The sequence below is a fragment of the Petaurus breviceps genome, unplaced genomic scaffold, assembly GCF_028583685.1.
Source record: "Petaurus breviceps papuanus isolate PSGF00001 unplaced genomic scaffold, PetGlider_PUasm1.0 79, whole genome shotgun sequence".
NCBI lineage: Eukaryota > Metazoa > Chordata > Mammalia > Diprotodontia > Petauridae > Petaurus > Petaurus breviceps.
Window position 1 is genome coordinate 15,252,930 of NW_027186523.1, and position 27,872 is coordinate 15,280,801.

Below are 27,872 nucleotides of genomic sequence, written 5' to 3' on the forward strand. Positions count from 1 at the left end.
GGTTTTTTTTTTTGCTTTTTTTTTTTGGAGGGGGGAAGGTAGGGCAATTGTGGTTAAGTGACTTGCCCAAGGTCATAAGGCTGGGTTTTTTTTTTTTTTGGTGTATTGTGTCTGAGGTCAAATTTGAACTCAGGTCCTCCTGACTCCAGGGTCCATGCTCTATTCATTGTGCCACCTAGCCTCCCCAGAAAGTTTTTTTTTTTTAAGGAGATGATGGATGTGGTCAAATCTGTGCATATGAAAGATTTCTCTGGAAGATGTGTGAGAGGGAGATTAGACAGGAGAGAGACTGTTGGTGGAAAGACTAGTTAGGAAGCTTTGCAGTAGGTCATACAGTGGTAATAAGGATGATGGCAAGTGTGAGTTGGAGGAGAGGGAGGTTAGAAGAGTAAGTTAATGTGAAAGATATTGCAGAAGTCAAATGAAGAGAACTTTGCAATTGGTTAACTTGAGTAAGTGTGTATGTGTGTGGTGATGGTGGTGGTGGTAAAAGGAGAGGAGGCTCTGCTTGACCAGGGAGATTGAAAGGTCAAAGATGGTTTCAGGAAAGTTTAAAGCCTGTTTGATCTGGAGAGTGGTGGGCTTTGAACAGGACTAGGGATGTTAACAGGAGGACTAAGTTTTGGAGTGAGGAGGATGAGTTCCATTTTGGATATGTTGAGTTTGAGGTGGCACATAGGCAATATTCCAAGTGAAAACATATAGCAGACAGTTGAAAATATGGAACTAGAGCTCAGGATCTAGGGTTATTTGATGGTATAGATTTTTTTTTCCCCCAAAAGGAGGGGAAAATGAGTCTTAATATAGTCACCGAAGATTATCAGGCAGTGAGGCTGCCAGGCAGCTTTTTGATAAGTGGACACTGGGAGAGGAATAGGTCGGGTCCAGCGAATGTACTGCCGAGACACCACGGGAAGTTGAAGACATCTGTTCTAACTTTTAAGGCCGGTATGTCTCACCCTAACCCCGTCTTTGCGCATTACTTCTGCTTTCCATATCTGCTTCTCCCATGCACAAGAAAACAGTATTCGAGGAGGACTGCGGGGCAGTCTCTGATAGAAAAAGAATGCAGCAGCACAGTGCCACACTCAACTTGGGCTGACTGTTGCGTAGCCAGGGAAATCCCTGCAACTGGGACAGAAGATGGACGTTTGGGGACACGTGGAAGGGGAGAGAAAGGCCAGGGTGTCTGTCTCACTCACGATCCTGAGCTTTTTTGTTATTTTCCTGGCTTCTGCCAAAGGGAGCAGCAGCTGGTGTTGAGGAGGAGGTGGGGGTGGGCAGAAGGTTGAAGGGAAGCCGGAGTGGGCAGAGATGGGGGAAGACTCGCACGTGACAGCTACTCCATACAGGGTTCTGGGCTGTGGTAGAGCATTACCATATGCCCATTCCGGGGCCATCCCCCTTCTCTTTTCCTCATTCACCTCCTTGCACCCAGGCAGCATTATGCCTGGAAGTCTAGCTCTTTAGAAAGGTAAAGGAGTTACGGCCTCGCAGGTTCAGGCTCTCCTCTTTGCCCCTCGAACCTCTTCTCCGATACTCCTAATGTCTGTCTCTTCCAGCTCCCCCCACTAGCCTTCCCTCCCCCCACCCCCTCCTCATTATTTGATGTGCGCGCGGTTTTGGTGCAATGCGAATTATCTCCAGTCATTCAGTCTGGAGGGGTTTTGACAGCCCGGGAGAGCCGGGAGCGGCTCAGTCAGGGCTGTGGAGTTGAACGCCCACCTACACCTTCCTCACCATCACTTCCTCCTTCTCCTCCCATTGCTATAACAACGAACTACATACAGCCTGCAAGCCACAAAGTGATATTGATACAAGCCAAACAACCCGAAGCAGCAGCAGCAGCAGCAGCAGCAGCAGCAGCAGCAGCAGCAGCAGCAGCAGCAGCAGCCCCAACCAAAGACCCGGGTGGAAGGGGAGGAGAAGGGAGCAGTGTGGGTGTGTGCGCGTGTGTGCCTATCTGTCACTCAGTCCCTGCCCGGCCCTTCGCCTCCCTCGCATAGCACACGCACTGTGCGTGCCCACCCTCTCCGCCTCCTGGGTGCCAACTTACAGGGCACTTAGGCGGGCGGACACTCGCTGCTCCTCCTCTTTTCCCTGTGACTGAGAATAGAAACTCCATCTCTTTTCAGTCGGTGTTTCCCCCCACAAAATAAAATCTTCCTACAGAACATCCCTTTTGTAGGGTCCCCCGCCCAAGGCTTTGCAGAAAAAACGAAATAGAACAGGGTTTCCCCCTCGTGTCCCTGCGCCCTTTATTCCCCATCTCCACTCTAAGGAGTATTGAAGTAGCCGGGACAGGAAGCTCCGAGCCCCTCCTGGCTCGGGAAGACCTTGGTGGGAGTAATTCCCCCCCTCTAGTTAGGACTATTGTAATTGGTGGGTTTTTTGCGGGGGGGGGGGGGGGGGGGGGGAAAGAAGGGCAGGGCAGGGCGTCTGAACCCAAGCGCTGCGGAGTAAAGACATCCCCGAAGGCAGCAAACCAGGGAGAGCGAGGGAGTGGAGAGTGGGAAGAAGGAGGGAGGGAACCAGCGAGTGAGCGAGGGAGGGAGAGAGGGAGGAGAAAAAGGAGGCAAGAAAAGTAGCTGAAAGTGGGGTCTGCAGCAGGCGGTAAGGGAGCCGTTTGAGCTGCGGCGGCGGAGACAGCAGCGGCGGCGGCGGCGACGGCAGGAAGTCTGTGCCAGAGAAGAGCAGAAATAAGAGACCGAGGCAGAGAGAGTGAAAGAGGAAACTGCAGAAGAGGAAGCACCGCTGCAGTTGAAAGTCTCTTTCTGGTTCCCTCTCTGAGCATCTCCCTTGCACGCACACACGCCGGCAGCAGCAGCGGGAGCAGCAGCAGGAGTGGCGGCCGGTGGTGGTGGTGGTGGTGGTGGTGGTGGTGGAGGGCTAGTCTGCTCTCCATCCATTCAGGACCTGCACATTTCACCTCCACGCTCGCTCTCCTAGAGCCCCTCGCCTCCCCTCCCTCTTCCCTTCCATAGCCCTACGCACTCCCTCCTCCAGCCCCGTCGCACCACCCCCACTCTTCCCCCTCAGTCGTCCCTCCACCTCTCCTAGACACTCGGCTGCCATGGCCCGCGAGAACGGGGAGAGCAGCTCCTCTTGGAAAAAACAAGCCGAGGACATCAAGAAGATTTTCGAGTTCAAGGAGACCCTGGGAACGTAAGTAGGGGCTGGAAGGAGAGGAAAGGGTGGAGGCGGCGGCCGTGGTCGTGGCTGTGGGTGCTGTGGCGGCTCCCGCTGCTACTGCACCGAGCCGGGATCGCAGTGTCCTCATTGTCCCACTCGAGGCTCTGCAGATTCTCCCTCCAACACCCAGACGTGTGTGGCCGTGCTCCGGGAGCCAGGCATACGTTCCCACCCAGGGCGGTGGTGTGAGCTCGTGGCTTTAAGAGAATAGCTCACCCCGGAGGTTGATTCCCCCCCTTCCCCCTCCTAATTTCTATCCATCTCTGTGCCCAGGTCTGAATATGGTGACTATTTACATTATGCGTATGTTGAGTATTTACACTGTGTGTTTGTACCTATATCGATGGATATGTTGTCCAAAACACATCGAGTTCAAGAGTGATAGGATTTTGTAATATCGCTCGTCTAGATATACATGTGTATAGTATATGTTTACATGCACATGACATAATTGACAAACACAAAAGCTAGCAATTTATACAGCAAGTCCTGGGCGTGTTTGGATAGACCCATGTTTATATCATCAGATAATTCTCCTGTGTTCAGGGTCACATGTGGGTAGGTCTTTGCTCCTGTGTGTATGTATGTATATTATAGTATGCAGAGACACTTGTTTATTTCAGCAGCTCCTAGCAGTGTCTGTCAGTTCAGTTTGACTTGCATGCTCTATCCTAAAGCTGATGGACACAGTTAAAGAAGAGCAGAAAGAATTAGAAGACACTAGGTGTTTTTTTCAGTATTTTATGTAGTTTAATGGTTGTTAGTGCATCTTTTACCTCAGCTCATTTTTTTTGGGGGGGGGGTGTAGTTTAGGGAATCAGATTAGTTGAGAGAGAGCAAAGGGGAACTACACAAAGTGCAAACGGGCTCACATGAACAAAAGTTATCTCCTTCCCCCTTAAATTTCTACATGCATGTGTACATATGTGAGTGTCCCTGTTTGACAGCCTGAATCTTGGTTGTTGTAGAAGTGTGCATAGCTGTTAAGGGGGGAAAGAAGAGGGGGAGTCTGGAGCTGTCATGTTTGATCAGTCAGCTTGTTCTTTGCTGCCCTATTCTCTTGGCAGTGCCAGATTTTGAATATGGCTTGCCTCAGGTGTAGCCAGTGTCTACTGCAGCTATATAGATTTCTTCTTATTAGCAGGGGGCAGACTACAGCGAAGTTGTGAGATGTGTACATTTCAAGTACTTGGGATTCTAATTCCAGCAAATGCTTTGAGAACTAGAGTTGAATCATCCTTGTGCATCTTCAGGGAAGGCTCTCATAGGCTTGTGCCAATGAAGTGTGTGGTGTGGTAGAAAGAGCAGGCTTTGACCTGGGTTTGAGCCCTGACTCTCTTTGCCACTTACTGGTGGTGTGATTTTAAAGGAGTTATGTTAGCCATAATAAACCTTAGTTGCTTTTCCTTTAAAGTGGAGCCAATAGTTGTCCTATCCTTTTTAAAGTGCTGGAAAAATCATATTAGATGAGAAAGTCTTAATGCAATATTAAGCTCTTAAAGCTTGAAACTGCATTAAGACTCCTAGAACAACTTTTTTTCCCCCTGTAAAACATTTCTTAAACTGTATTGACTATATAAATGCAAGACATGGTAACAATAATAATAGCAATTATTATTATTGTCATTATTAGGCAAGGGCATATTTCTGCTTTTAGGTCTACCTAAAAATAAGATAAAAGAACTTGGGCTTTAATTGAGAGAGTAACCTTTTGCTCTGAAGACATGAATATGATTAATTTGGTTAAAAAACTTTTGAAAATACTTTTGAAGTTTATTCAGGTGCTCCTGTTCTCTCAGCTGCTCAAGTTACTGGGTAATAAAAAGCTTGCCATTGCCTGTCATCCTAGGTATGTGATTGTTGGGCTTCAAGAGGATGAGTTTGGAAAGGGGGAAATCATAGGAGGGTCCATTCATTAAAATGTCATGTTTGCTCTTTCCAGTGTGATTTGTTTCCCAATTCACTCCTCAAAACCGTCATTTCTGTAGTTGGCTCGAATTTTCCCAGATAGGTTAATGTCATTTCACTTAGCAGACATTTGTTCTGTAGGTAAACATAGTATCTGCAGTGGCTAAAAGCTGCTGAAGATCAACCCAAGTGTTTCATTGCTTCATCGAATGACTTCCTCTGCTACTGTAGTTCAGTTGCCTGTAGTTCAGTCTTTATGATGGACTGAAGTTCATATACAGGAGCTAAAGAAAGCCAAAGAGCCCTGTATGAGCAATCTCTAGGACCAATCACATTTTGAGGAAGCTCTGTGCACATAGTGTCCCATTGTAGACAGTAAAGAATTGAGGGTTTTGGGTTTTTTTTTTGCCTTTTGGAAGGCAGTTCAGGTTAAGTAACTTGCCCAAGGTTACATAGCTAGGTTTTTTTGTTTTGTTTTGTTGTGTGTGTGTGTGTGTGTGTGTGTGTGTGTGTGTGTGTGTGTGTGTGTTAAGTGTCCGAGGCCGAACTGAACTCAGGTCCTTCTGACTCCGGGCCTGGTGCTTTACTCACTGTGCCCCCTAGCCGCCCCAAGAATTGAGTTTTTTAGAAAGAAAAAAAATAGAAAAACTTTGAGAGGCATTGTGGTGTAGGCAATAAGGAGTTTGATTAGGAGTCATGAAAACTTGTATTCAAGTCCTACCTCAGACACTTTCTGTTTGGGAACCCTAGGCAAGTAACTTGGCCTCTTTGTCTCAGTTTCCTCTGTAAGGAGTTGGACTCGATATTTTAAGGTTCTTTTAGGTTCCTTTCAGTTCTCACTCAGGCTATGAGCCTATAATCCTTTGGAAGAACATTTCTATCAAGTTCCCCTAGAGGGCTGGCATGCTGGCATGGGTTCCAGTTTTACTTCCATTCTATACCCTAAAGACGATAAGCACAATTAAAGAACAGAAGTCAATTAATGCCAATAATCTAGAAAATCTTGGACTTTCTGGAAGTGATTGGTCCCCAGTTCTGAATACATTATTTCTCTCTGCAACAAGCTCTAGTGACCTTGGCCAGTATCTAAATATGGAAGCTTTATCCAGTCCATTCATGGCTGATTTTGAACCTTAGCCCTCTTCTATTTGTAATGAAATTTAGCTAAGGGAAGTCTAGAAACTGGCAATAGGATTGGAATGCATTTTTCTTGTGCCTTGTGTGAGAGTAATGGCATATAAAGATCCCCCTGCATTGGCTTGGTTTTCAAATCGATTGTGTTAAAGCCCAGAGCTTGTTAATCCCACCTGTGGGATGGACTTGTTGATGTGAAAAGAGAGTCCTGAATTGGGAGGAGCTGGTGACATAGATTTGGAGAGACACAAGAGAGAGAGGCAGAAGAACTTTTTGGAAGCAGCACCCTCGTGGAGGCAGAGAGAGACTGAGAGAATTGCTGGGGGCCACTTTGAATTGCCCTGGACTTTTGAGACCTGCCCCCTGAGCTGCCAAGGACTGAGGAGACATGGCTGTTTTGCTGGTACTTTGTCTGTCTGTTTTGATGTTGTTTTGCCAGATTTGTCCACTGGTGAAAGACAGTCCTTTTGTTGAAGAAGTCCTGGAACCTGGCTGTTGGCTAAGAGCTCCTGAGACTGTCCTGCAGACAGAGAGTGAATACTGTCCACTGGTGAAGGACAGTGCTGTTGTTGCAGGGGTCTGGGAACCTTTCTGTTGGTTCAGAAGCCCTGAAGAAGGATTTTCTTGTTGTATGTTTACAGAAATCCTGGGAGAGGGTTTTGCTAATGTTTTCAGGGGTTCTAGGACTGTTCTACAGACAGGATGAATTAATGAAGGGACTGGCAATGTATCTTGTGGCCTTGCTAAGCCTTGTCTCCCCAGGAACTAAGATTGCTGAGAACTTGCCTCTTGTCAAGATGAAGAAAAGACCTCCATTTGGGTATTAAGTGCTGTGCTTAAACTTGATGTAACTCTGGGGTAGATTCAATTGTGATCCAGGGGTGGGGAACTTTTGACCTTTTTGTGTTCTATGGTTGAACAAATGAATGTACTTTACTTATGTTTGGAAACTAATCTCCATTTGAGAAGAGGGGCTTTGTGGTGGACTAAATGAAGGTACAGCCTAGGGGTGGAGTAGTATTTAGAACTGGGACTTTGTAATTGATTGAATGATTGGAAGGTCCTGGGGTGGGGTAGTACTTGGAGATTATTTAATCACACTTAGTAAATGCTGTATTTTGAATGATGTCATGTTTTGATCTTCTCTGTTCTTGGTTGGTCACTGAATAAAATGGAAAGCACTTATGCTGGTATTTTGAACCTTGGGAAGTTGCCTTTCCTTTGCATTCCATTACACCTTGTAGTTCTTTTTCCTTTTCTTTCTCTTTCTTTTTTTCCTTCTTTTCTTCCTTCCTTTCACAACATTTCTGGGAGAGTTGAATGGCCATCATCCCTTTTGTCCCTCCTACATTTTTATGGAAAAGCACAGGTTAATGTAAAGGCAATTGCCTGACCTAAGTATTCCTAAGAAAAGATACAAACTTGTCATTCTAAACTTTTGTAATTGGCTGTGTAGCTGACGGAGCCAATTCATCTCCTTTGTGAAGCTGAGTATTAAGTGGCAGAGGCAAAGGGGAGAGCTATTTGGTTAAAGTGAGGTGCATTTTTAGAGGGGTAAAGGGATAGAGTTTGTTGGTGTGAGATATATGTCACATAGAGTTGGAACTGAAGGAAGAAAAAGAAACTAAGATAAAGGCAGTCTAGAAGAAAGGGCTTAGTGCCTGTGTGGATTCTGGAGTTTGCTGATGATGTACCAGTGAGTCAAGACTTAGACCAAATGTTTCAAATCCTTTCATGTTTCAGGCTAGCCTCCTTTAAAATGAGGATCATAACACTTAGCAACCTCAGGGAATAAGGTGGTGATATTTGACTGATGTTTATTTATAAGCAGGATGTTTCTAGAGTTCTGGCACAATATGAAGGCATATCAATATAAATTTAACAATAAACTAGGAGTTCATTAATTTTGGGGTACATATTTGCCAGGTCTGTTGTCCAATCAGTTACAGAGGTGTCTTAACAGCTTCTGAAAGAAGAACATTAGAATCTATTATTTGGAGGCATATATGTATGAAACAAAAACACTGGTAGTTTGTCTAGTAAGAACTCCTTATTCATTAAAATCAGTACCATTATTCCAGTCTATAAAATTAATTCCAGTCTATAACATGCACAAGACAAGAGAAGAAGGCACCAATAATGAGCATATTCCAGACAGTGTTTTTCCGGAACTTAATATGTATTTTCAGTTAGAAAGTGATGGTTCCTAGAAACAGCATTACTTTTTTAGCATAGACTCAAAAACAAATTAAGGAGACATAGTAATGAATATTTGTTTGACTAGATAATACACTGCAGAGTAATAGGAGGTATAGTACCCAGGTCTAGAGAAACTTAGGTTCTTGTCTTGGCTCTGCAGTGACTATGTGTGACCACAGGTTAATCACATACCTATCTTCTTTGGCCTTAGATTCCTTACCAATAAAATGAGGTTGGATTTGCCGATCTCCAAGCACCTTTTTATATAGATATAGATGTTACACACACATATATGAATTACTTTTGCAGTGAATGCAGCATGGCTTGACAATTTCTTTAATAACCAGTTAGAACATGAAATTGGCTCAGACTGGTCAGTTTTCTGTTGTGAATATGTTTATGTGTCCTGCTAATGGCAGAGTGAAACTGGACTAAAAGACAATGGATCCTCATCCTTCTTAATGTCATTGGTACTAGCCACTCTTTTTCAGTCAATGTATACCTGCTGAGTGCTGAGCTATGTGTAAGAAAAGTAGAAATAAAAATTTTAGTATGGCAAGGGTTGTCTTTTCCTACTGGTGTCATGTTGATGTAACTCATTATTAGAAAAATTCTGAATATATTCATTCTTTGAGGCCATATGTGATCAGTTCATATATAAAACAAGTTGGGGAATTGCCTGAACCTGATTGGAGTGTGGAGTGGGGAACTGGGGAAGGGAGGGGAGGAAACACAAAGGAAATTAAAGTTTTTGGCAGATCTGGCAGTCTGCCTCAGTAGTTATTTACCCTGGAACCATTCAGCATTTTAAGGTCATTGAGAGTCATTTGAAGTAGAAAAAGGGTGTTGGGAGAGGTAGGGAAAGCCCTGGATTGTCCTCAAAGGGAATTGCTTTCACAAACTCTGTTTTAGCACTTTCACTTTTTCATTTTCCGTTTTTTGAGACATGATATGAATTCAACTACTCAATACGATTAAACAAGTGTTTACAGGATGCCTGTTATTCCCCTTCATTATGTGATTGGTTTGCACACAACTTAGTTATTTATGGACCTTTTAATTTTGAAGATGTATCATTGTAAAACTATTGAATGGAATTTCCGTTGGAAGTACCCATTATCAGTAATGCCTTCTTTCCTCAGCTGGACTCTCCTGGTCTTTCATAGTGTTTCAAATGAGATAATGTATATGAAGTGCTTTACCAACCTTAAAACACTATATAAATGTTGGCTATTATTACAAATTATTATTATTTACTCTGGGCAGAATAGCTTTTTTCATTCTCTGGTGCCTAGAAATTCTACACAGTGTATTTGGACAAAGGTGTTTTTAAGTGCACTCTTTTCTGTGACTTAGGATAAATCATTGTATTTTGGGTGTATCTCACAAAGGACTGAAATGTTAGCAGTAGGAAGGATTGTTTTGCTCCCAATGAAAATACCTTCCCTTGCCTGCAGGGGCAAATGTGGGGGAACTGTGTCACTTGTTACAATAGCATACAACTCTTTTAACTGATTTGGGAATTGAATCCCCAAAGGTTAAGTGGAAACAACACAAATACAAAGTATGGCTACTTTTTTTTTTTGCTAGTGTGTTTGAAATGAATATGTAAAAAAAAAAAACAACAAACTTAAACTTCCTATTGAAGAAAAGGAACAGCCTCTATTGTGCATATTTGTGGAACTCTTGGAAAAAACAGACCCTGGCAATATGTAGCCGTCCTTGCCAGTGACTAAAATGAGCTGTTACCTTGAAGAAGAATTTGTACGTTTAGATCTAGGACCGTAATCACAACACTGAACATGTTTGCATTTTCCGTGGGCTGCTACTTCTTTAAGGTCAGGGGAGGATCTTAAGGGTTAATTTGGTGAGTTTTTTCTTTGCCTAGGTCCACAAAGCCCCTTAATCTCTCCTTTCCCTAAACAAATCTTCTTAAATCCCCATCAATCTTTCTCCTCCTCCTACTTCTCTGTGGAAGATTAGTCTCATTTTAGAGGCAGTAGATGTAACCTGTTTGGTCAATTTTTGCAGCCCATGGCAGTCAAAACTGCTCAGAGAGCATAGCAAAGACCTGTGAAAACTGGGAGTTCTTGTCTTCCCCTTATTTAGATTTAGAAAATCCATCTCCAACTCTGTAAGTGAAGAGAGACTGTCTTGTGGAAGGCAAGGGCACTAAAGTCTTGTGTGTAGAATCTGTGGATCTATTTTTCACTCCTGATTCCAGATACACAATTTGATGTCTACAGGGTGAGTAAAACACAAAGGACATCTGGACCCAGGAATAAATACTAACATGACACCCTGACTCCAGATAATGTACTAATATGTTCCTTTCTTATTCTGATGATCTAGGGCAGGAGTGGGGAACTTGTGACCTCGAGTCTACATGTGGCCCTCTGGGTCCTCAAGCACGGGGCATTTGACTGAGTCCAGTTTTTATGGAACAAATCCTTTAATTGTTCTGTGAAATTTGAATTCAGTCAAAGGACTGTACTTGAGGACCTAGAGGGACACATGTGGCCTTGAGATTGCAGCTTCCCCACCCCTGATCTAGGGCAGTGCTGTCCAACTCAAATAGAAACAGGCAATTGAAAGGTTCCCTTTATTCTTGTTGTCTTAGAAAGCCACATAGCAGCACTATCTATCTCCTATTGTATTTTTATTTATTTTGTGAAATATTTCTCAATTACATTTTTAGCTGGTTCTGGCCATACTTAGAGTATTATGGGTTGGTGTCTTTGACACTTCTGATGTAGGACATGAAACTCTCTCCACCCTCCCTCACCTTTTATTGTTGTTGTTTTTGTTACTGCAGTGACCATAACAGTATGATATTACTAAAATTTTTAATATTTACACACTGATTATCCAGTTTGTATATTAATCAGGCTCTACTAAAGAGAACCAAGTATTGTGGTACAGTAGGAAGAAAAATGACTAAGAAGTCAGAGCATCTGGGTTCAGATCCTACCTCTAATGGATACCTACGTAACCTTGGGAAAGTGTCTTACCCTCACTGGACTTTGGTTTTCTTATATGTAAAATGAGGATGTTAGATTAGATGACCACTTTATCTATGATTTAAAAATGAAAATCACAGGCCACATTCATTTATGTTCCAGTAGGCTAAATGATCTTTAGTAGTCGGTTACAGTTTTGACTTCTTTCCTGGTATCCCAACTGATTGGAGAAGATGTAGAATCCTTCCCATCCATTCAAACAACAAAGAACCACACCTAATAGTAAATGTGCAAAGTGCTACGTAAATGTCAATTATTGGTATTATTTATTTTTATTCTATAGGGCAACTAGGGTGGTACAGTGGATAGAGGCCTGGAGTTAGGAAGACCTGAGCTCAAATCTGGCCTCAAACATTTACTAGCTATGTGACTCTGGAGAAGTCATTTAACCCTGCTTGACTCAGTTTCCTCATCTGTAAACTGAAAGAAAAGGCAAAGCACTTTAGTATCTTTGCCAAGAAAACTCCGAATGGGGTCATGGAGAATCAGACACAGCTGAACAACAAGAGCAACATTTTTATCTTGGCTACAAATGATCAGTAGCAGGTAGGAATAGAAGTGGGAAGACAGATCAGCACATGTTAGAAGTGGGTTTGGGAGGACTTAGGGTGGTTCACTGAAGTTGGACTGGGTGTACTTTGCCTTGAAAGCAAAATCAGGCTTCTGAAACCAGAAACATTCTTTGGTCAGTTAAGAACATGTGTTGATTGTCAATGCATATGGGCCGTTCAGCAGAACACTCATATATGGTAAGCATTCATTTACCGTGCTATGTGCAACCATGTGCTCCATTTAAGTTGCCTAACATTAACAAAAAAAACCACAGCCTGAACCTTCCCAAAGGCCCAATTCTATTTCCGCGTGGCCTGTTTTGTCTGCTCTTACAGGCGTGTGCCCTCACCTTCCTTATCTCATTGATTTTGTCTCTCCATACCTACACTGACTTCCAAGACTGTTTTTCTCTTTGCCTGTCTTCAAGAGCTTGTACAAGAGTGTTTTCTTTTTTTAAAAAAATAACTTTTATTCCAAACTGAATAGCCATCATCAAAAACAAATCTTCAGATAAATAAAGGCATTTACTATAAACTCCAAACTATTTATATGTATATAAACTTTAACAAAACAATGACTAACATCTCTTTTGTCTCCTCCTGATTACTTTTTCTTCTGCACATTGAGTAGATTGCTATTTTAAAAATATAGTTCAAGTGAATATTTATTTTCTTATCTGTCTCCACTCTGTGCCTCTTTCTATGCTTTTCAATATCTCTTTGTTGTCATTCCATTATATTGATCTATTAATTTATTCAACCATTCCCCAATTATTGGACCTGTATGTTTTTTCATTTTGATATTATTAATAAATCTGTTATGAATATTTTCTTTTTAATAACATATGAGGGGATAGTGCTAGTTTGGGGGTAATATTGGATCAAAGTTTTGCAAATGATCTTTCCTAACTGTAATTTAAAATAATACAGGATCATTGATTTTACAGATGGAAGATGCCCTAAAGGCCATAATCCAATCACTAGTTTTTACAAATGAAGAAACTGAGGCATAGAGAGATTTAAGTGACTTGACCAAGGTCATACCAGTAGCCAGGATTTGAAGTCAACACCTCCAAATTCAAATCTAGTACCTATATTCCTCAACCACTCTGTCTCCTTTGGTGCCACTACCTCTCCATTTCTCAGATTAAACACTTTCCCCTCCACTTTTCAATCTTCCTTTAATGTTTTCTCTTTTTCCTTCATGGCCCATCATGTTTTAAACAGTTACTTGACTCATTTTGTAATGGCTTCATATCACAGTGTTTTGTGATTTATGCTAAAATATGCCATATCCACTTGTGTGCTAGGATGCATTAAAATAACATGTCATATGAACAGGTGGAATTATTTGTGCTTCATATTTTTATAGCTTTTCAAATATCCCAAATGGTTTATTAGCTTTACATAATATTGTGAGGTAGGTATACTAAACGCCAGGATCATTATGGATTTATGCAGTCCGTGAATTAGCCATCCTTGGCCTATATTTCTCCTCCACATCCTTTTAAGATAATAAATTGCTGTTATTTTATTTCAGTGTTCATTAGCATCTTTGTCAGAAGGTAAACAGGGAAAAAAGTCATTAAAATTTTAAATCATTCAAATTTTCTTCTGGGTTGGAAAGGCTAGCTCTGTTTCCCTTGACCAAAAATAATAGAGTTTGGTATGCAAGGAGGTACATGTTCTATGAAGAGATCGCCTGCTATAGGCTAACAAATAAAACTGCAGCAAACTAATATTAAGTACCTACTCTGTGCTGACCATGGTGCTTGATACTGGGGAGACTTCAAAAGTGAGACTATCCTTGAGCTCCTGGACCTTATATTTTACTAGAATGGAATGTATATGGTGTGTTTATATACACAAACCCTACCTGTATCCCTTAGCTTTTTTCCTTTCCATGTTTATAAAGTCCCCACCTTGGAAATTCAGAGACATTATGGATTCAGAAATGGAGAAAGGAAAGAAATAGCAAGAAACATAAACAGATAAGAGGTGACCCAGGAACCTATCTGTAATGGCCCTACTTCTCTCCCCTACATTTCAAAAATTTAGCTTCATTATTTGTTATTTAAAATGTCACCAATTAGTGGATTCATTTTTGTTAGCAAGTATCTTTTAAAAAGTCAAATAGCTCTGGGAGGTTTATGTAACTCTCAGTCCATCACATATTAGTGTGAATTAGTTTAATTTGATTGCTTCCCAATTTGATTACTTTACCCTTAACTGTTACCTGAGGTCAGTCATACTGAAGGGGAGTTTTGATTGGAGTGAGGAGAGGTGGATAATTTTAGAACATGGATTATTCTGTTGAATACAAATAGGGAATGGCTCACAAGAATGAGTGACATAGAGAGGTAAAAGGGCACTGAGTGCCCAATTACATGGCGCCAAGGCAAAAATAATTATGATTGACACTGATATTGCACATTAAGACTTACAAAGTCTTTACATACATTATCTAATTTGATCCACATAATAACCCTGTGAGGCAGGTACTACAGGTATTATTGCCCTCCATTTATATATGAAGAATTGGAACTGGAGACTCAGGGAGGTTGTGATTTTCCTAAGTTGCACAGCTAGTAAGCACCAGGATGCCAAAGTAAAATTTCATCCATTTCAAAATTTTGCTTTTGGCTGGCCCTGTATTCAAGAAAGAAAAGGAAATGGTTGTTTTCCTTTTCCTGAGTGTTTTTTTTCTCTGTCCTTTGTTCTCCATCATTCATCATTGAAAGGCTCGTTGCTTCTGGGACACAGAGCTAAGGCTAGTACTATTAATGATATCATTTAGCCATACGACAGGTTGAGTGGCCATGTTATGGGCTCACTGGAGAACAAAGCCATTATTATAACATTGTTTTTAGGAAAAAAATGTTTTTTTAAATAACTTAAAAATAAACGAATTTTTTGGAATGCAACCCTGTTCCTAAAATGGGTTCTTTCTGTATATTGCAATAATGTGCAACTCAGATTACTTTTGCTTAGAACAGCATAATTATCTGATGAGATAATTTGCCATCCTGGTTAGGACAAATGATTTGTCTCTTTAGCCCCTTCAATTCCATCAGCTTCAGGAGGATGAGGAGGTTCCATATGTAATGGATTTAATGAACCAGATGGTAGGGAAAGAATATTGATTAGTCTTGTAAAATTAGGTTACTATTTTTAAGGAGGTATCAGGGATTATAGTCTTTAAAAATCTTGTGTTTTCATAAATTTAAATGACTTTTGGGATAGCTAGGTGGAGTCAGGAGGACCTGAGTTCATATATGGCCTCTGACACTTGATACTTATTAGCTGTATGACCCTGAACAAGTGACTTAGCTCCTTCCCCACCCCCATCCCCCCACTGACTTGCTGGGGGGCTGTCTCCCGGTGGTAAGGTGGGTACATGATCTGTCAGTAATGTAATCACAAAACTTGACCTAGCTTACACAATCACATTCTCACACATTTCCATGTCAAATTTTGTGATGAATTTTATCTGGCTTTATTCAGGTGTTTTATGTTGCTGTATATTCACACTTTGCTGTTAAAAATTAGGAGTACTGACATGTGGATTTTCTCCAGAACAATTGGGTAGGTTCCATTTAAGTAATACGTCTTTTAGCCAAGGGAATTTCTTGATAAAATTAAGCTGATTTGTTTGATCAATCTTAGGCAGTCCAGCCAAGAGTGACTCACTGTGGAGATTTTTTTTTTTTCAGAATTATTAGTAGAGGTCTCAAATTTATCTTCAGGAAGATATTATGAGTAATTTGTATTTGGGCCTATCAAGAAGGCAATGACTTAGGAATTTTGGGAAAGGAACATAATGATCAGGCAGTTTGCTTGGGATTCTTAAGTTCTGTGGTCTGCTGGTGGCTTAGAACTTAAATGTGTTCATGAGAAGAAGGAGGAAGAAGCACCAAGAGCCATTGTGAGTGGCTGCTGAAAGAAGCCATCAGAACTGCTGAAAGTTGGGACAGGGTAGCAGAGAGATGATTTGGGTCAGAGAGCAAACTTGCTGAGTGTAAAAATGGGATGGATTAAATCTGCATTGGTGACCAAGGTGATGGGGAAGGAGGAAAAAGTAACACTTTCTTCTTGTCCTTTTCCCTCTCCAGGGAGGAGCTGAATGTGTGTGTGTGTGTGTATACACACACATATATGTATATACATATATATATATGCTATTTATTTCCTGCTTCCATTCCCTTCTAAACTATTTGACAGGCAGTCAAGATTTAGAAGCCCTATTTTTTTCCCAAGTGTTTACTTTTTGTCTTAAATTGTTACTCTGTGATAAAGTTTGTTGGCCAAAACTCAAGTTGTTGGATGTATTGGTTAATTCACAATTGATGATAAGGAGAACAGGAAAAATTCCTCTTTCAGAGATGAAAGACATCTTATCTAATAAGCCTGGCTTAGGAACTGGAGATTCAGAGTCCAAGAAAGGAATGGTTTTATCTTTCATGATGCTATAGACTGTACAAGTCCCAAATATATAAGGCTAGAACCCTTGGTCTTTTTTCCCTTTTTATAAAAAGACAGTGAACCAGAAATAGTGACTGTAGGGAAAAGAAGTCACCATCTACAAGGTCTGAAAGATGTGAAGTGTCTGAATTTCCCAAGTACATTTCTAAAGCATAATCTCTGGAGAGGAGGTGGAAGCAATGACATCTGTTGCCCAGCTAGAGGGTATCTACAGTGCCTTGAAGTGTAGCTGTTCTACCAGCATCCAAATGAGCTCCCTCTGGAAGTTAGACACATATCAGGCTGGATGAGCAGTAGTAACTCTTTTACAGTCATGATCTTTGTTGCTCTCTAGGTTATCACCATCATCATCACCATCATCATCATCACTACCACCACCACCACCACCACCACCACCACCATCATCATCATCATCTTCAGCAGCAGCAGCAATGGGGGTGGGGGCAGTTATATTCATCACAGCTCTAGTGTGAGGGCTTTGCTAAGTCCTTTTCAGGGCTGCCCATACACCTTTGTTGTCTACCTATCACCCAACTCTCACCTGTGGCTCCAAGAAGCAATAGCATGTTCAGCAGCTATACGTCCCAGTAAAACCATCTTGGCAGATGGGCCAAGAGGGTAACTGACAGGCCTTAAACCAGTCAGTCAGTTGGGAGGGTGTCTATCCCAAGCAAATGAAGACTCCCCCAGAACAGGCAGATGAGAACAATTTGTTCCGATGATCAGGAATGCAGCTGAAGCAGATGCTGTGGAGTGCTTAGAGCTTGCTCAGACATTGAAGACGCCAAGGTCATCCATTGCATCCCAGGCCATTGCCAGGTCATCTTGACTTCAATGACTGTGCAAGAGAGAGTGAGGCTGATGACTTTGTGAAGCTCTGCCTCACTTAAATCCAGTTCATACTTGAGACAAGACATAGCCCTGTGATGTCATTGGTCCTCTTCAAAAATGAAGGATGGACAACAACATTCATCCTCATAAAGTATCAGGATTGAGCTAGGTGCTAAAAAGAACTCTACATGAGTTATCGCTCCTGTTAGTGTAACTTAAATGAGACAGACAGGGAAAGGAGATAAAAGAGGGAAGTTGTGTGTGTGTATGTGTGTGTGAATGTATGTTTTAAATGAACCTGAGGCTTTATCAATGGAGCGAATTTCTGGTGGAGAACTTCTACCAATACAGATGAGCACCTTCTCTGTAACTTAGCACATGCATTTATTATTGGTAGATTTCTTTTTAACATATATTTATAATGTCTTTTGCTCTTGTACCAATCACTTACATGGTCCCCTCCCACCATCATTTGTACTTTCTGCTGCAACAAGGAAAACCAGCCAAACAAAATCAATCAACCCAATACAGTGACTGTGTCTAATAACACAATTAAATATAATTCACCTGTAGTCCCCTTTCCCTCTAATGAGATAAGGGAGGTTTCAACATTTCAGCATCTGTTCTCTGGGACCAAGATTGGTCATTATACTTAATCAGAGTTCCATTGTCTTTTAGATTTGTTTTCATTTGCATTCTTGAAGTCATTACCTATACTGTTCTCTTGGTTCTGATTCATCTCCCCTCCTCCCCACCTCCCCCCCCCCCCCCCCCCCCCCCCCCCCCCCCCACTGCATCAGTTCACATAAGCCTTACCTGGTATCTCTGAACGTCTCAGTTTTATCATTTACTGTGTGTATTCATTATGTTTCTATACCACGATTTGTTCAGTCACTTCCCTATCAGTGGGCACCAACTTTGTTTCTAGTCATTTGATATCACATGAAGTACTGTTCTGAATATTTTAGTATATATGGGGCCTTTCTATCTTCAATGTCCTTGGAGGTACATGCCCAGTAGAAAGATTATGTGGTCAAATGGAATAAACATATAATGACTTTTCTGGCATGATACCAAAATGTTTTCCAGAAGACTTGGACCAATTCATAGTTCCACTATTCCTTGGTAGATTTGTCTGGACATAAATGACAGGGAAAGAATTTGAAAATGACTAGGAGAAATGTGGCCCAAAATATGAGAGCATGGGAGTCTGAAATATTCAGCAGTACCAGATGTATTTTAGTAATTTTTGCCTCAAGTATTATATAAAAAGATACTCTTCTATTGCAAAAACAATTCCTTTTCATTCTAAGTCATTCATTTATTTTCGAAACATAAAGCCATTAGCTTTCCCCTTTTTTATGACTTAGCTTTGTCCTGAATCATCTCATTCCAGACATCTAACATTCTGGTATCTTTATGAGTGCATTACAGTTTGTAATATTGTTATGATTACCAGTGATGGGATTCTGACAAGCAACTGCACAACAATAACCATTATGAAGGAACCCAAGCTTATTAACAATAGTAATAATCATCATAATAACTAGAAAATAAATTATGTGTTGGTGGTTTTCCTTTTTCAGACATTATTTCTTCTACATTTCTTTTTCTCTTCTGTAATTTCCCTGATAAGTCTCCTAAAATGAACAATGGATACTAGAGGGAAGGGGAAGACATTTTGTGTAAGATGAAAATCAGGAGTACTGTGAAGTCATTTCACTTTTCTCTTTCTTGTTACCTCTTTCTTTTGTCATTTCAAACTTCATATACCATTGTGACCTAAAGAGGTGAGAGGTAACCTCAGCAAGACCAAGACTTTTGAAGATTCTTGTAAATTTATGTTGTGTTTTTTTTCTGTGTTTGTGACTATTTATCCACTTTAGATGTCCTTGAGGACCGAGACCATGTCTAAGCTATGTTATGTTAATTTATATTTATAGCTCTTAGTGGTTATTGCATTAGAGTAAGCCCCTAGTAATGCTTTCATTCCTTCCTCCTTTCCTAAAGCACTATCACAATGTTATACTAAAGCCTACCCAGTGTCTTCCAGAATCACTCAGAGGAATCAATTTTTTGCAATGATAGACTAGACAGGTGTCTGTCTACATGTTGTACTTTCAAAAAATTTTGAGAAAACACTACCCACCTTGATTTCTTCAAATAGGTCCCTACCGCAAAATCTTAAGAGTTGGAAGGAACCTCAAAGATCATCTGATTTCATTGTCATTTGAAATATGAATCCCCTCTGTAATATCCCTGACAAGAAAGCATCCTACCTTTTTTTTCCCCCCAAGACCTCCAATAGCAAGGGAACTCATTACCTTCTGAGATAGCTCATTCTGTTATTGGATAGATTCTAATTGGTAAGGATACTGCTGCCTAACAATCCCAAATTGGAAATTGATTGCTTTGTAAATAATTACAAATTTTGTGCTACAAGAAATGACAAAAGGGATGGTTTCAGAGAAATCTGGGAAGACTTATATGTCCTCATACAGTGAAATAGAGTGGAATCACAAGAACAACTTCTTCTATGACAAATAAATTGAAAAGATTTAAGAACTCTAATTGATGCAATGATCAACTATGATTCCAGAAGACTGATAATAAAGAATGAGACAGAGATGATAGACTCATGATGCAGATTAAGACATACATTTTCTAACATGACCAATGTGGAGATTTGTTTTGGTTACATATGTAGGCGTTACAAGCATTTTTCCTTCAGTAAGGGGGTGGGAATGAGAGAACTATGCTTATTAGTAGAAAAAATAAAATGAAGATAAACAAAGAGGAATAGATTGTTTTGTCTTCATTCATTTACCATGGTCTTATGACCTTAAATTGTTTTGATAGGAGAGAGGGGAGAAATATCATGAGGTCACTGGGTGCCTTAAAGAAAAACTAACCCTAGTGTGAGGAGGAAAAAAAGGACATTGAAAGGGAAAATTCTTGATTTAGAAGACAAATCACCTACTTTGCAGTTTTACTTATGGCCATTACTTGTCATAGTTGTAAACATGTTCAACTTTTAGAAATAACAACAATGACAGCAATAGCTAGCATTTATATAGCACTTCAAGGTTTGCAAAGTGCTTTACAAATATTGTCTTATTTTATGCCAATAGAAACTGTTGGAGGTAGGTGCTATTATTATTCCCATTTTACAGAGCAGAAAACTGAGGCAGATAGTGGTTAAGTGACTTGGCCAGGATCACACAGCTAGCAAGTATCTGAGGTGGGATTTGAACTCTGATCCTCTCTACTCTGAGACCCACTCTCTAGACTTTCTGCTGCCAAGACAAAATTTAATAGTATATTTTTGGATTATCTGGATCCCTTTACCAACCCATTAGTGGGGATAATCAAAAGTTAACTGTATTTAGTTATGTCCACAAGCACCACTGTTTAGTTCCATTCCTCTTTGGGACTGTCACTGATCCTGTCTTAGCTATTACTGCTAGTAGGGACATATATTTACCTCCTTTCATCTTTCCCTCTTAAATCAATACTCCCTCACAGTTTCATTATCTTTTGTGGGACCCCCTTCAGTTTTTCTGAACACAGAAAATAAAACTACGGGTGTGGTCACAGTTTCAAACTGAGTTCCTTTTCTTTGGAAGATGTGATAGTACAGTTCTTTCATCATGCCTCCTTCAGGAAATGCTGATCACCTGACAGCTCATTAGATTGACTCAGCTTTTGATGCTCACCATCTTTCATCTCCCTTAGTTGCTTCTCCCCTTTGATTGGAGGGCTCCAGGGCAGAGCAATAAACTCCTCCCAAAGCCTTCCTTTATAGAGGGCTCAGAACTTTCCAAGCAACTGTGTTTTCCATCATTGGTTCTTCTTAGTTGCCTGGCACATAGTCTACTAAATTTGTTGTATTGACTCTTATGATACTATCAGATAGAACCAGAGGAATTTCTGTAACCTGTGCAAGTTCCCAGAACTGCCCCTTTCCTCACTTGGATTTACCAAAATCTGCCCTATTTTCCTGTCTAAATTCATAGACCTACGCCATGGAAACTAGTTTTCTCTTTTTCCCCCTTTTCCAAAGACTAGAGATAAGAATAAGGACTGAAACTGTGATTTTATTGGCACAGAAAACTCTCAGGTGAGGAAACTCCTTCTACCGATGCAGGTCAGCACCTTCTCTGCAACTTAGAGTCTTAAAAAATTGCCTAGATATTAAAAGGTTAAGGACCTTATACCAGGTCACACAGCCAGGATGTGTCAGAGGCAGGACTTGAACCCAGGTCTTCCCAGTTCTAACCCTATGACAAAATATAAATTACACAACTTCCAACTGCCAGCATAATTTTTGAACATCCCTTCAAACTCAGACCAAGGTTCTACCTTTGGGAAAATTACCAAAGAAATGGACATGTCCCCCTGAGGAGCTTGGTAAGGAGAAGTCTTGAGGAAGGTCACAGAGAGCTCGGCTGGTCTTCATGACTCCAGTGCTGTAGGCACTCTCAGTAGTGACAACTTATCTTGCCTCATCATGCCAGGGGGTAGAATTTTTCTCTATTTGTTTAGTGTCTTTTTAAAAAATAGTATTTTATTTTTCTAATTACATGTAAAGATAATTTTTAACATACATTAAAAAATTAAGTTCCAAATTTTTCCCCCTTTCTCCCATCCCACCTTCCTAAAATGGTAAGAAATTTGATATAGGCTATCCACATTAGTCATGTTGTAAAAGAGGAAACAGACAGAAAGGAAAAAAACATGAAAAAAATAAAGTGAAAATAGTATGCTTTCTTCTACATTCAGACTCCATCAGTTCTTTCCCTGGATGTGGATAGCATTTTCCATTATGAGTTCTTTGGAATTGTCTTGGATGATTGTATTGTTGTGAAGAGCTAAGTCCTTCATAGTTGATCATTGTGCATTATTGCTGTTACTTTGTGTATTGTTCTCCTAGTCCTGCTAGTTTCACTCAGCATCAGTTCATGTAATTCTTTCTAGGATTTTCTGAAATTTGCCTGCTCATTACTTCTCATAACATGCTAGTATTCCATTACATTCATATACCAGTTTAGGGTCTTTCCTTCAAATACTTTCAAAAGTATCGCATACCACACAACCCTTTAAAAAACAAACCCAAATATGCTTATTTTTACTGCAGCCATTTGAGACTGGAATCTGGCAAGTATCATTATGTTCATTTTGCAGGTGGAAATATTGGCGATGCAGAGTTAAGCCACTTACTCATTGTTTGTAAGGAAAGTTTTGACATAGAAGCATATAGGCTCCAAATCACCTAATTATAGTACTGTTTTGTGATCAGAATTCTCCTTTGCCATTCTATTGTCATTTCTGTGCTGGCAGAGTAAAATAAAATTGTTTTAGAAACATTCCTGGGGGGACCATCCATGCAAACTACAATGCTTGGCTTCAGTTGTGGCAAATGAAGAGCATTCTCTGGAAGTTTCATAAAGAATTTATTTCACTTGTAGAAATAGTTGTTACATATCTACTAGCAAAAAAGAAAAAAAATTCAGAGAAACTGGAAAAATCTAAAAGTTTCATATTTTTTGAACAAATAAAAGGGAGAATGAGACTTTGATTCCATTTCCCTCCTGAATTACGCTGGAATCTTGTTGCAATACTATCCCATTACAGAGTCTAACTTGGTAAAAATTTAGGTCTGTCTTGGATCTCGTCTGATGGATTGCAGTTATTGAAATATTAGATATGTTGTAGAAGAAAAAAACACTGGAACAGGTGTCAGCAGACCTGGATTTCAGCTTTAGCTCTTCTATTTTCTAGCAGTATAAACTTGGGTAAATCATTTCATCTCTTTCATATATTTTCTTTCATCTGTAACCTGTGGCCAGCCCTTTCCTCTAGCCCCTAACCTCTGATTGGACTGGGTTCTAACTGAGGGAGGAGGTTCACAAAATTATCAAAGCTCTTTGTCATGTTTTGACCCTATCTAGAGTTTACTCTGGAAAAAAAATCTCCAAATACAGCTCATGTCTCCACATGTATAGGTAAAAGGCGTGCCTAGATGCCTAGCTTATGTACAAGCATCCCAAGGTAACAGCTGTGTTTCTATGACACCACAAATACAATGGATTTACAGGAGTCTATCTTCAATCCAGAAAACTTATATATTTTTTTCATAGTAATTTATAGATATGTAGTATAATTCTCCCTTTCCTACTTTTTCAAGTCCTTTAGATTTATAATATCACCCTGTGGTTTGGATTCCCCTGGGAAGGGAACTAAATTTGGGGTTGCCTGAGGGTGGTCCCCCAACATTCTGTTGAGTCTCATATTCTGCAGGCATACATGAAGTCCTCTAGACTTATAGCACTACCTTGTAGTTTTTACTGCTCTCAAAAGGAAGATGAACTTTACAGTACCCTGGCATTCTGGTGTGTCCCACTTTTCAACAGGGGCCTGTAGAGTATACCCAGACTCAGAATACAACCTTATGGGTTAAACTCTTCAGGAAGGGTGATGCATGCAAGGTTTCTAGGTAGCCAACTCTCTTCCCATTGGACTTGCATTGTTTGAATTATCTGTAAAATCTGCTCTGACTTTATAGGCTTGTTATGAGGATGAAATAAGATAATGATTATTATTATTTTTGTATTTATATTCTCAGCATCTAGCACAACGTCTTCACACAGTACACGGCTATTGAATTGAACTAATCTAGTTATATGGAACTGTGCGGGATATTTTCTATGTCTAGAAAATTGTCTGATTTTTTTGCTAATGAAATCTTCATTGTTGTTGAGCCATTTAGTCATGTCTGACTCTTTCTGACCCCATTGACCACAGTACTCCAGCCTCTTCTATCCTTTGCTGTCTCTCAAAGTCTGTACAAGTTCATGGTTGATGTTTTCATGATACTGTCTATCCACCTTATCCTTTGCCATCCCCTTTTCCTTTTGCCTTCAGTATTTCTCAACATAAAGGTTTTTCCAATGAGTCCCATCTTCTCATTATGTGGTCAAACTATTTAAGCTTCAGCTCTGGTATTTGACCTTGCAGTGAATAGACTGAATTAATTTCTGTAAGTTTTAATTGATTTTACCTTCCTGCTGTCCAAGGGACACTCAAAATCTTCTCCGGCACTACAACTTTAAAGCATTGATTCTGTGGCTCTCAACTTTCCTTATAGTCCAACTCTCATAGTCATAAATTGCTACTGGAAAAACCATAGCTTTGGCTATATGGACTTCTGTCGTCAAGGTGATGTCTCTGTTTTTTGGTATGTCCAGATTTGCTGTAACTTTCCTTCCAAGGAACAAGCATTTTTTAAATTTCATGGCTGCAGTCATTATCTGCAGTGATCTTTGAGCCCAAGAATATAAAATCTGACTGTACTTCCATTTCTTTTCCCTGTATTTGCCAGGAAGTGACGGGACCAGTTGCTAAGATCTTAGTTTTTGATGTAAAGCTTCAAACCAGCTTTTATACTTTCCCCTTTCACAATTATCAAGAAGCTTCTTAATTCTTCTTCACTTTCTGCCATCAGAGTGGTATTATCTACATTTCTGAGATTGTTGGTATTTCTTCTAGCAACCTTAATTCCAGCTTTTGATTCATCCAGCCTGTCATTTTGTATGACGTGCTCTGCATATAAGTTAAATAAATAAGGTGACAATACACAGCCTTGCTTTACGCCTTTCCCAATCTTAAATTAATCAGTTGTTCCATGTTTGGGTCTAACTGTTGCTTCTTGGCCTGCACATAAGTTCCTCAGGTGACAGGTAAGATGATCTGGTACTCCCATGTCTTTGAGAATTTGACACATTTTACTGTGATCCACACTGTGAAAAGCTTTAGTGTAGTCAATGAAGCAGAAGTAGATGTTTTTCTAAAATTCCCTTGCTTTCTCCATAACCTAGCAAATGTTGGCAATTTGACCTCTAGTTCCTCTGCCTCTTTGAAAACCAGCCTGCTCTTCTGGTAATTCTTGATTCACATATTGCTGAAGCCTAGTTTGCAAAATTTTAGGCATAACCTTGCTGGTGTGTGAAATGAGCATAGCTGTTTGATAATTTGAATATTCATTGGCATTGTCCTTCTTTAGGATTGGGACATAAAATGATCTTTTCAATCCAGTGGCCACTGCTGTATTTTCCAAATTTGTTGGCATATTAAGTGTAGCGCTTTAACGTCATCATCTTTTAGAGTTTTAAATAGCTCAGCTGGAATTTCATCACCTCCACTAACCTTAATGTTAGCAATACTTCCTAAGGCCCACTTGACTTCATTCTCCAGGATGTTGGGCTCTACATCAGTAACCATACCATTGTGGTTATCAGTGGTTAAGATCTTTCTTGTATAGTTCTTTTTTGTATTCTTGCCACTTAATCTCTTTTGCATCTAAATATCTACCATTTTTGTCTTTTATCATGCCCATTTTTTTGCATGAAAATTTCCCTTGATATCTCTAATTTTCTTGAAGAGATTTCTTGTCTTTCCCAATCTGTTGTTTTCTTCTATTTCTTTGCATTGCTCATTTAAGAAAACATTATCTCCTTGCTATTCTCTGGAGTTCTTCATTTAGTTGGGTATATCTTTCCCTTTCTCTTTTACCTTTTACTTCCCTTCTTTCCTCAGGTATTTGTAAAACCTCATCAGATACCTTTTTTGCTTTCTTTCTCTTCTTTTTCTTTAGAAGGTATTTTGTTGCTGTTTCCTGTACCAAATCACTCTGTCCTTAGCTCTTCAGGCACTACATCTATCAGGTCTAATCCCTTAAATCTATTCATCATCTCCACTTCAAAGGGATATTACTTAGGTCATCCCTTTATGATCTTATGGTTTTCCTTACTTTCTTCAATTTAAGTCTGAATTTTGCAGTAAGAAGCTCATGATCTGATCCACAATCACCTTCAGTTCTTGTTTTAACTGATTGTATAGAGCTTCTCCACTTTTGGCTGCAAAATGTGTAATCAATCTGATTTCACTATTGACCATCTGGTGACATCCATGTGTAGAGTTGCCTTTTGGGTTGTTGAAAAAGAGTGTTTCTAAGACCAGTGTATCATCTTGACAAAACTCTATTAGTTTCTGCTTCATTTTATATTCCAAGGCCAAACTTGCCTATTATTCCAATTATCTTTTGATTTTCTTCTTTATCATTCCAATCTCCTGTGATGAATGTGACATCTTTTATTTGGATGTTATTTCTAGAAAATGTTGTAGATCTTCATAGAACTCTGGCCTCTTTGGTATCAGTGGTTGGATCTTATGTTACTATGATGTTGAATGATTTAACTTGGATTTGAACAGATATCATTTTTTGAGATTATGCCCCATTACTGTTTTTCTCATCCTTTCATTGATTATGAGGGCTACTCCATTTCTTCTAAGAGATTCTTGCCCATAGTAATATATGTAGTGGTCATCTGAATTAAATTCACCCATTCCCATCCATTTAGGTTCACTAACACCTAAGATGTCAATGTTTAATCTTTCCATCTCCTGTTTGATCACATCCAGCTTACCTAGGTTCATAAATTCCAGGTTCTTATGCAACATTGATCTTTGCAGCATTGGACTGTCCATTTGTTGCCAGACATCCCACAGCTGTGCTTCCTTTCAGCTTTGGCCAAGCTGCTTCATTAGTACTGGAGCTGCCTGTACTCATCCTCCATTCTTCCCCAGTAGCATATTGGACACCTTTTGACCCGAGGGACTCATTTTTCCATGTCATCTCTTTTATAATTTTACTGTCCTTGGGGTTTCCTTGGCAGATACTGGAATGACTTGCCATTTCCTTCTCCAATAGATCACCTTTTCTCAGAACTTTCTACTAGGACCTGTCCATCTTAGATAATCCTGCATATCCATGCCCATATTTTCCTTAAGCTATGCAAGCCCCTCTGCCACAACAAGACAGTGATCCAGGGGAAGAATGAAATCTTATCTAGTAAATACTTTTGCCAGGTAAATATTTTCTCTAATCTCAGCGCATTTGACAGTTTAATTCCATTTTACTTTATTTGAACCACAAGTCTTAGTGCTATACAAGAGAAGGAAGCAATTCTATAATTTTAAAGTAGGAAAGTACCTTAAAATAATTTGACACAATATCCTTATTTTACAGAAAAGGAAACTGAGGTCTAGAGTGATTTTATCCAGGTAACACAGTTAGTGGTAGAACTAGGTCTAGAATTCAGATCTCTTGACCTTCAGTTGTGTAGATTGTTTCCATAATAGCAAACCTGAGGCATTGTCTTTTTTGGGGGGGGTTTCATTTATTTATTTATTGTTCATTTCCCTGAACCCATTGCTGTTGTTTTCCTTTTCCATTTTTAATATTTGAGAAAAGTTTACCAGAAAAGTATAATGTCTTCAATAACATATGTCGTCTACTTGTATAGACCAAATTTGTTATTTCTCATAAGAGCCAGTAAAAAGTCATCATTATTTCATAACAAATATATATCAAAAAGTTTTCTTTATATTTCTAGTAAATGGAAGATAGCAGGATATAATCCAATAAAAATTTATAATTATGAGTATTCATTCTATAGTGAAATATATATCAGTATGGAAAGTGACTTACTCCACT

General features: G+C 39.9%; 1 protein-coding gene and 1 pseudogene across 1 annotated transcript in view; one reads left to right on the forward strand and one right to left on the reverse strand.

Annotated features, from left to right (window-relative positions):
• The window catches only part of LOC138175841 (glyceraldehyde-3-phosphate dehydrogenase-like), a 303,386-nt pseudogene that overhangs the window by 65,877 nt on the left and 209,637 nt on the right, over positions 1-27,872 (reverse strand).
• The window catches only part of CAMK1D (calcium/calmodulin dependent protein kinase ID), a 482,788-nt gene continuing 457,338 nt past the window's right edge, over positions 2,423-27,872 (forward strand). The window contains exon 1 of the mRNA XM_069106410.1: positions 2,423-3,165. Within this exon, the coding sequence (XP_068962511.1) occupies positions 3,074-3,165 (92 nt within the window). The 5' untranslated portion in view covers positions 2,423-3,073. The remainder of the gene's footprint in view (positions 3,166-27,872) is intronic.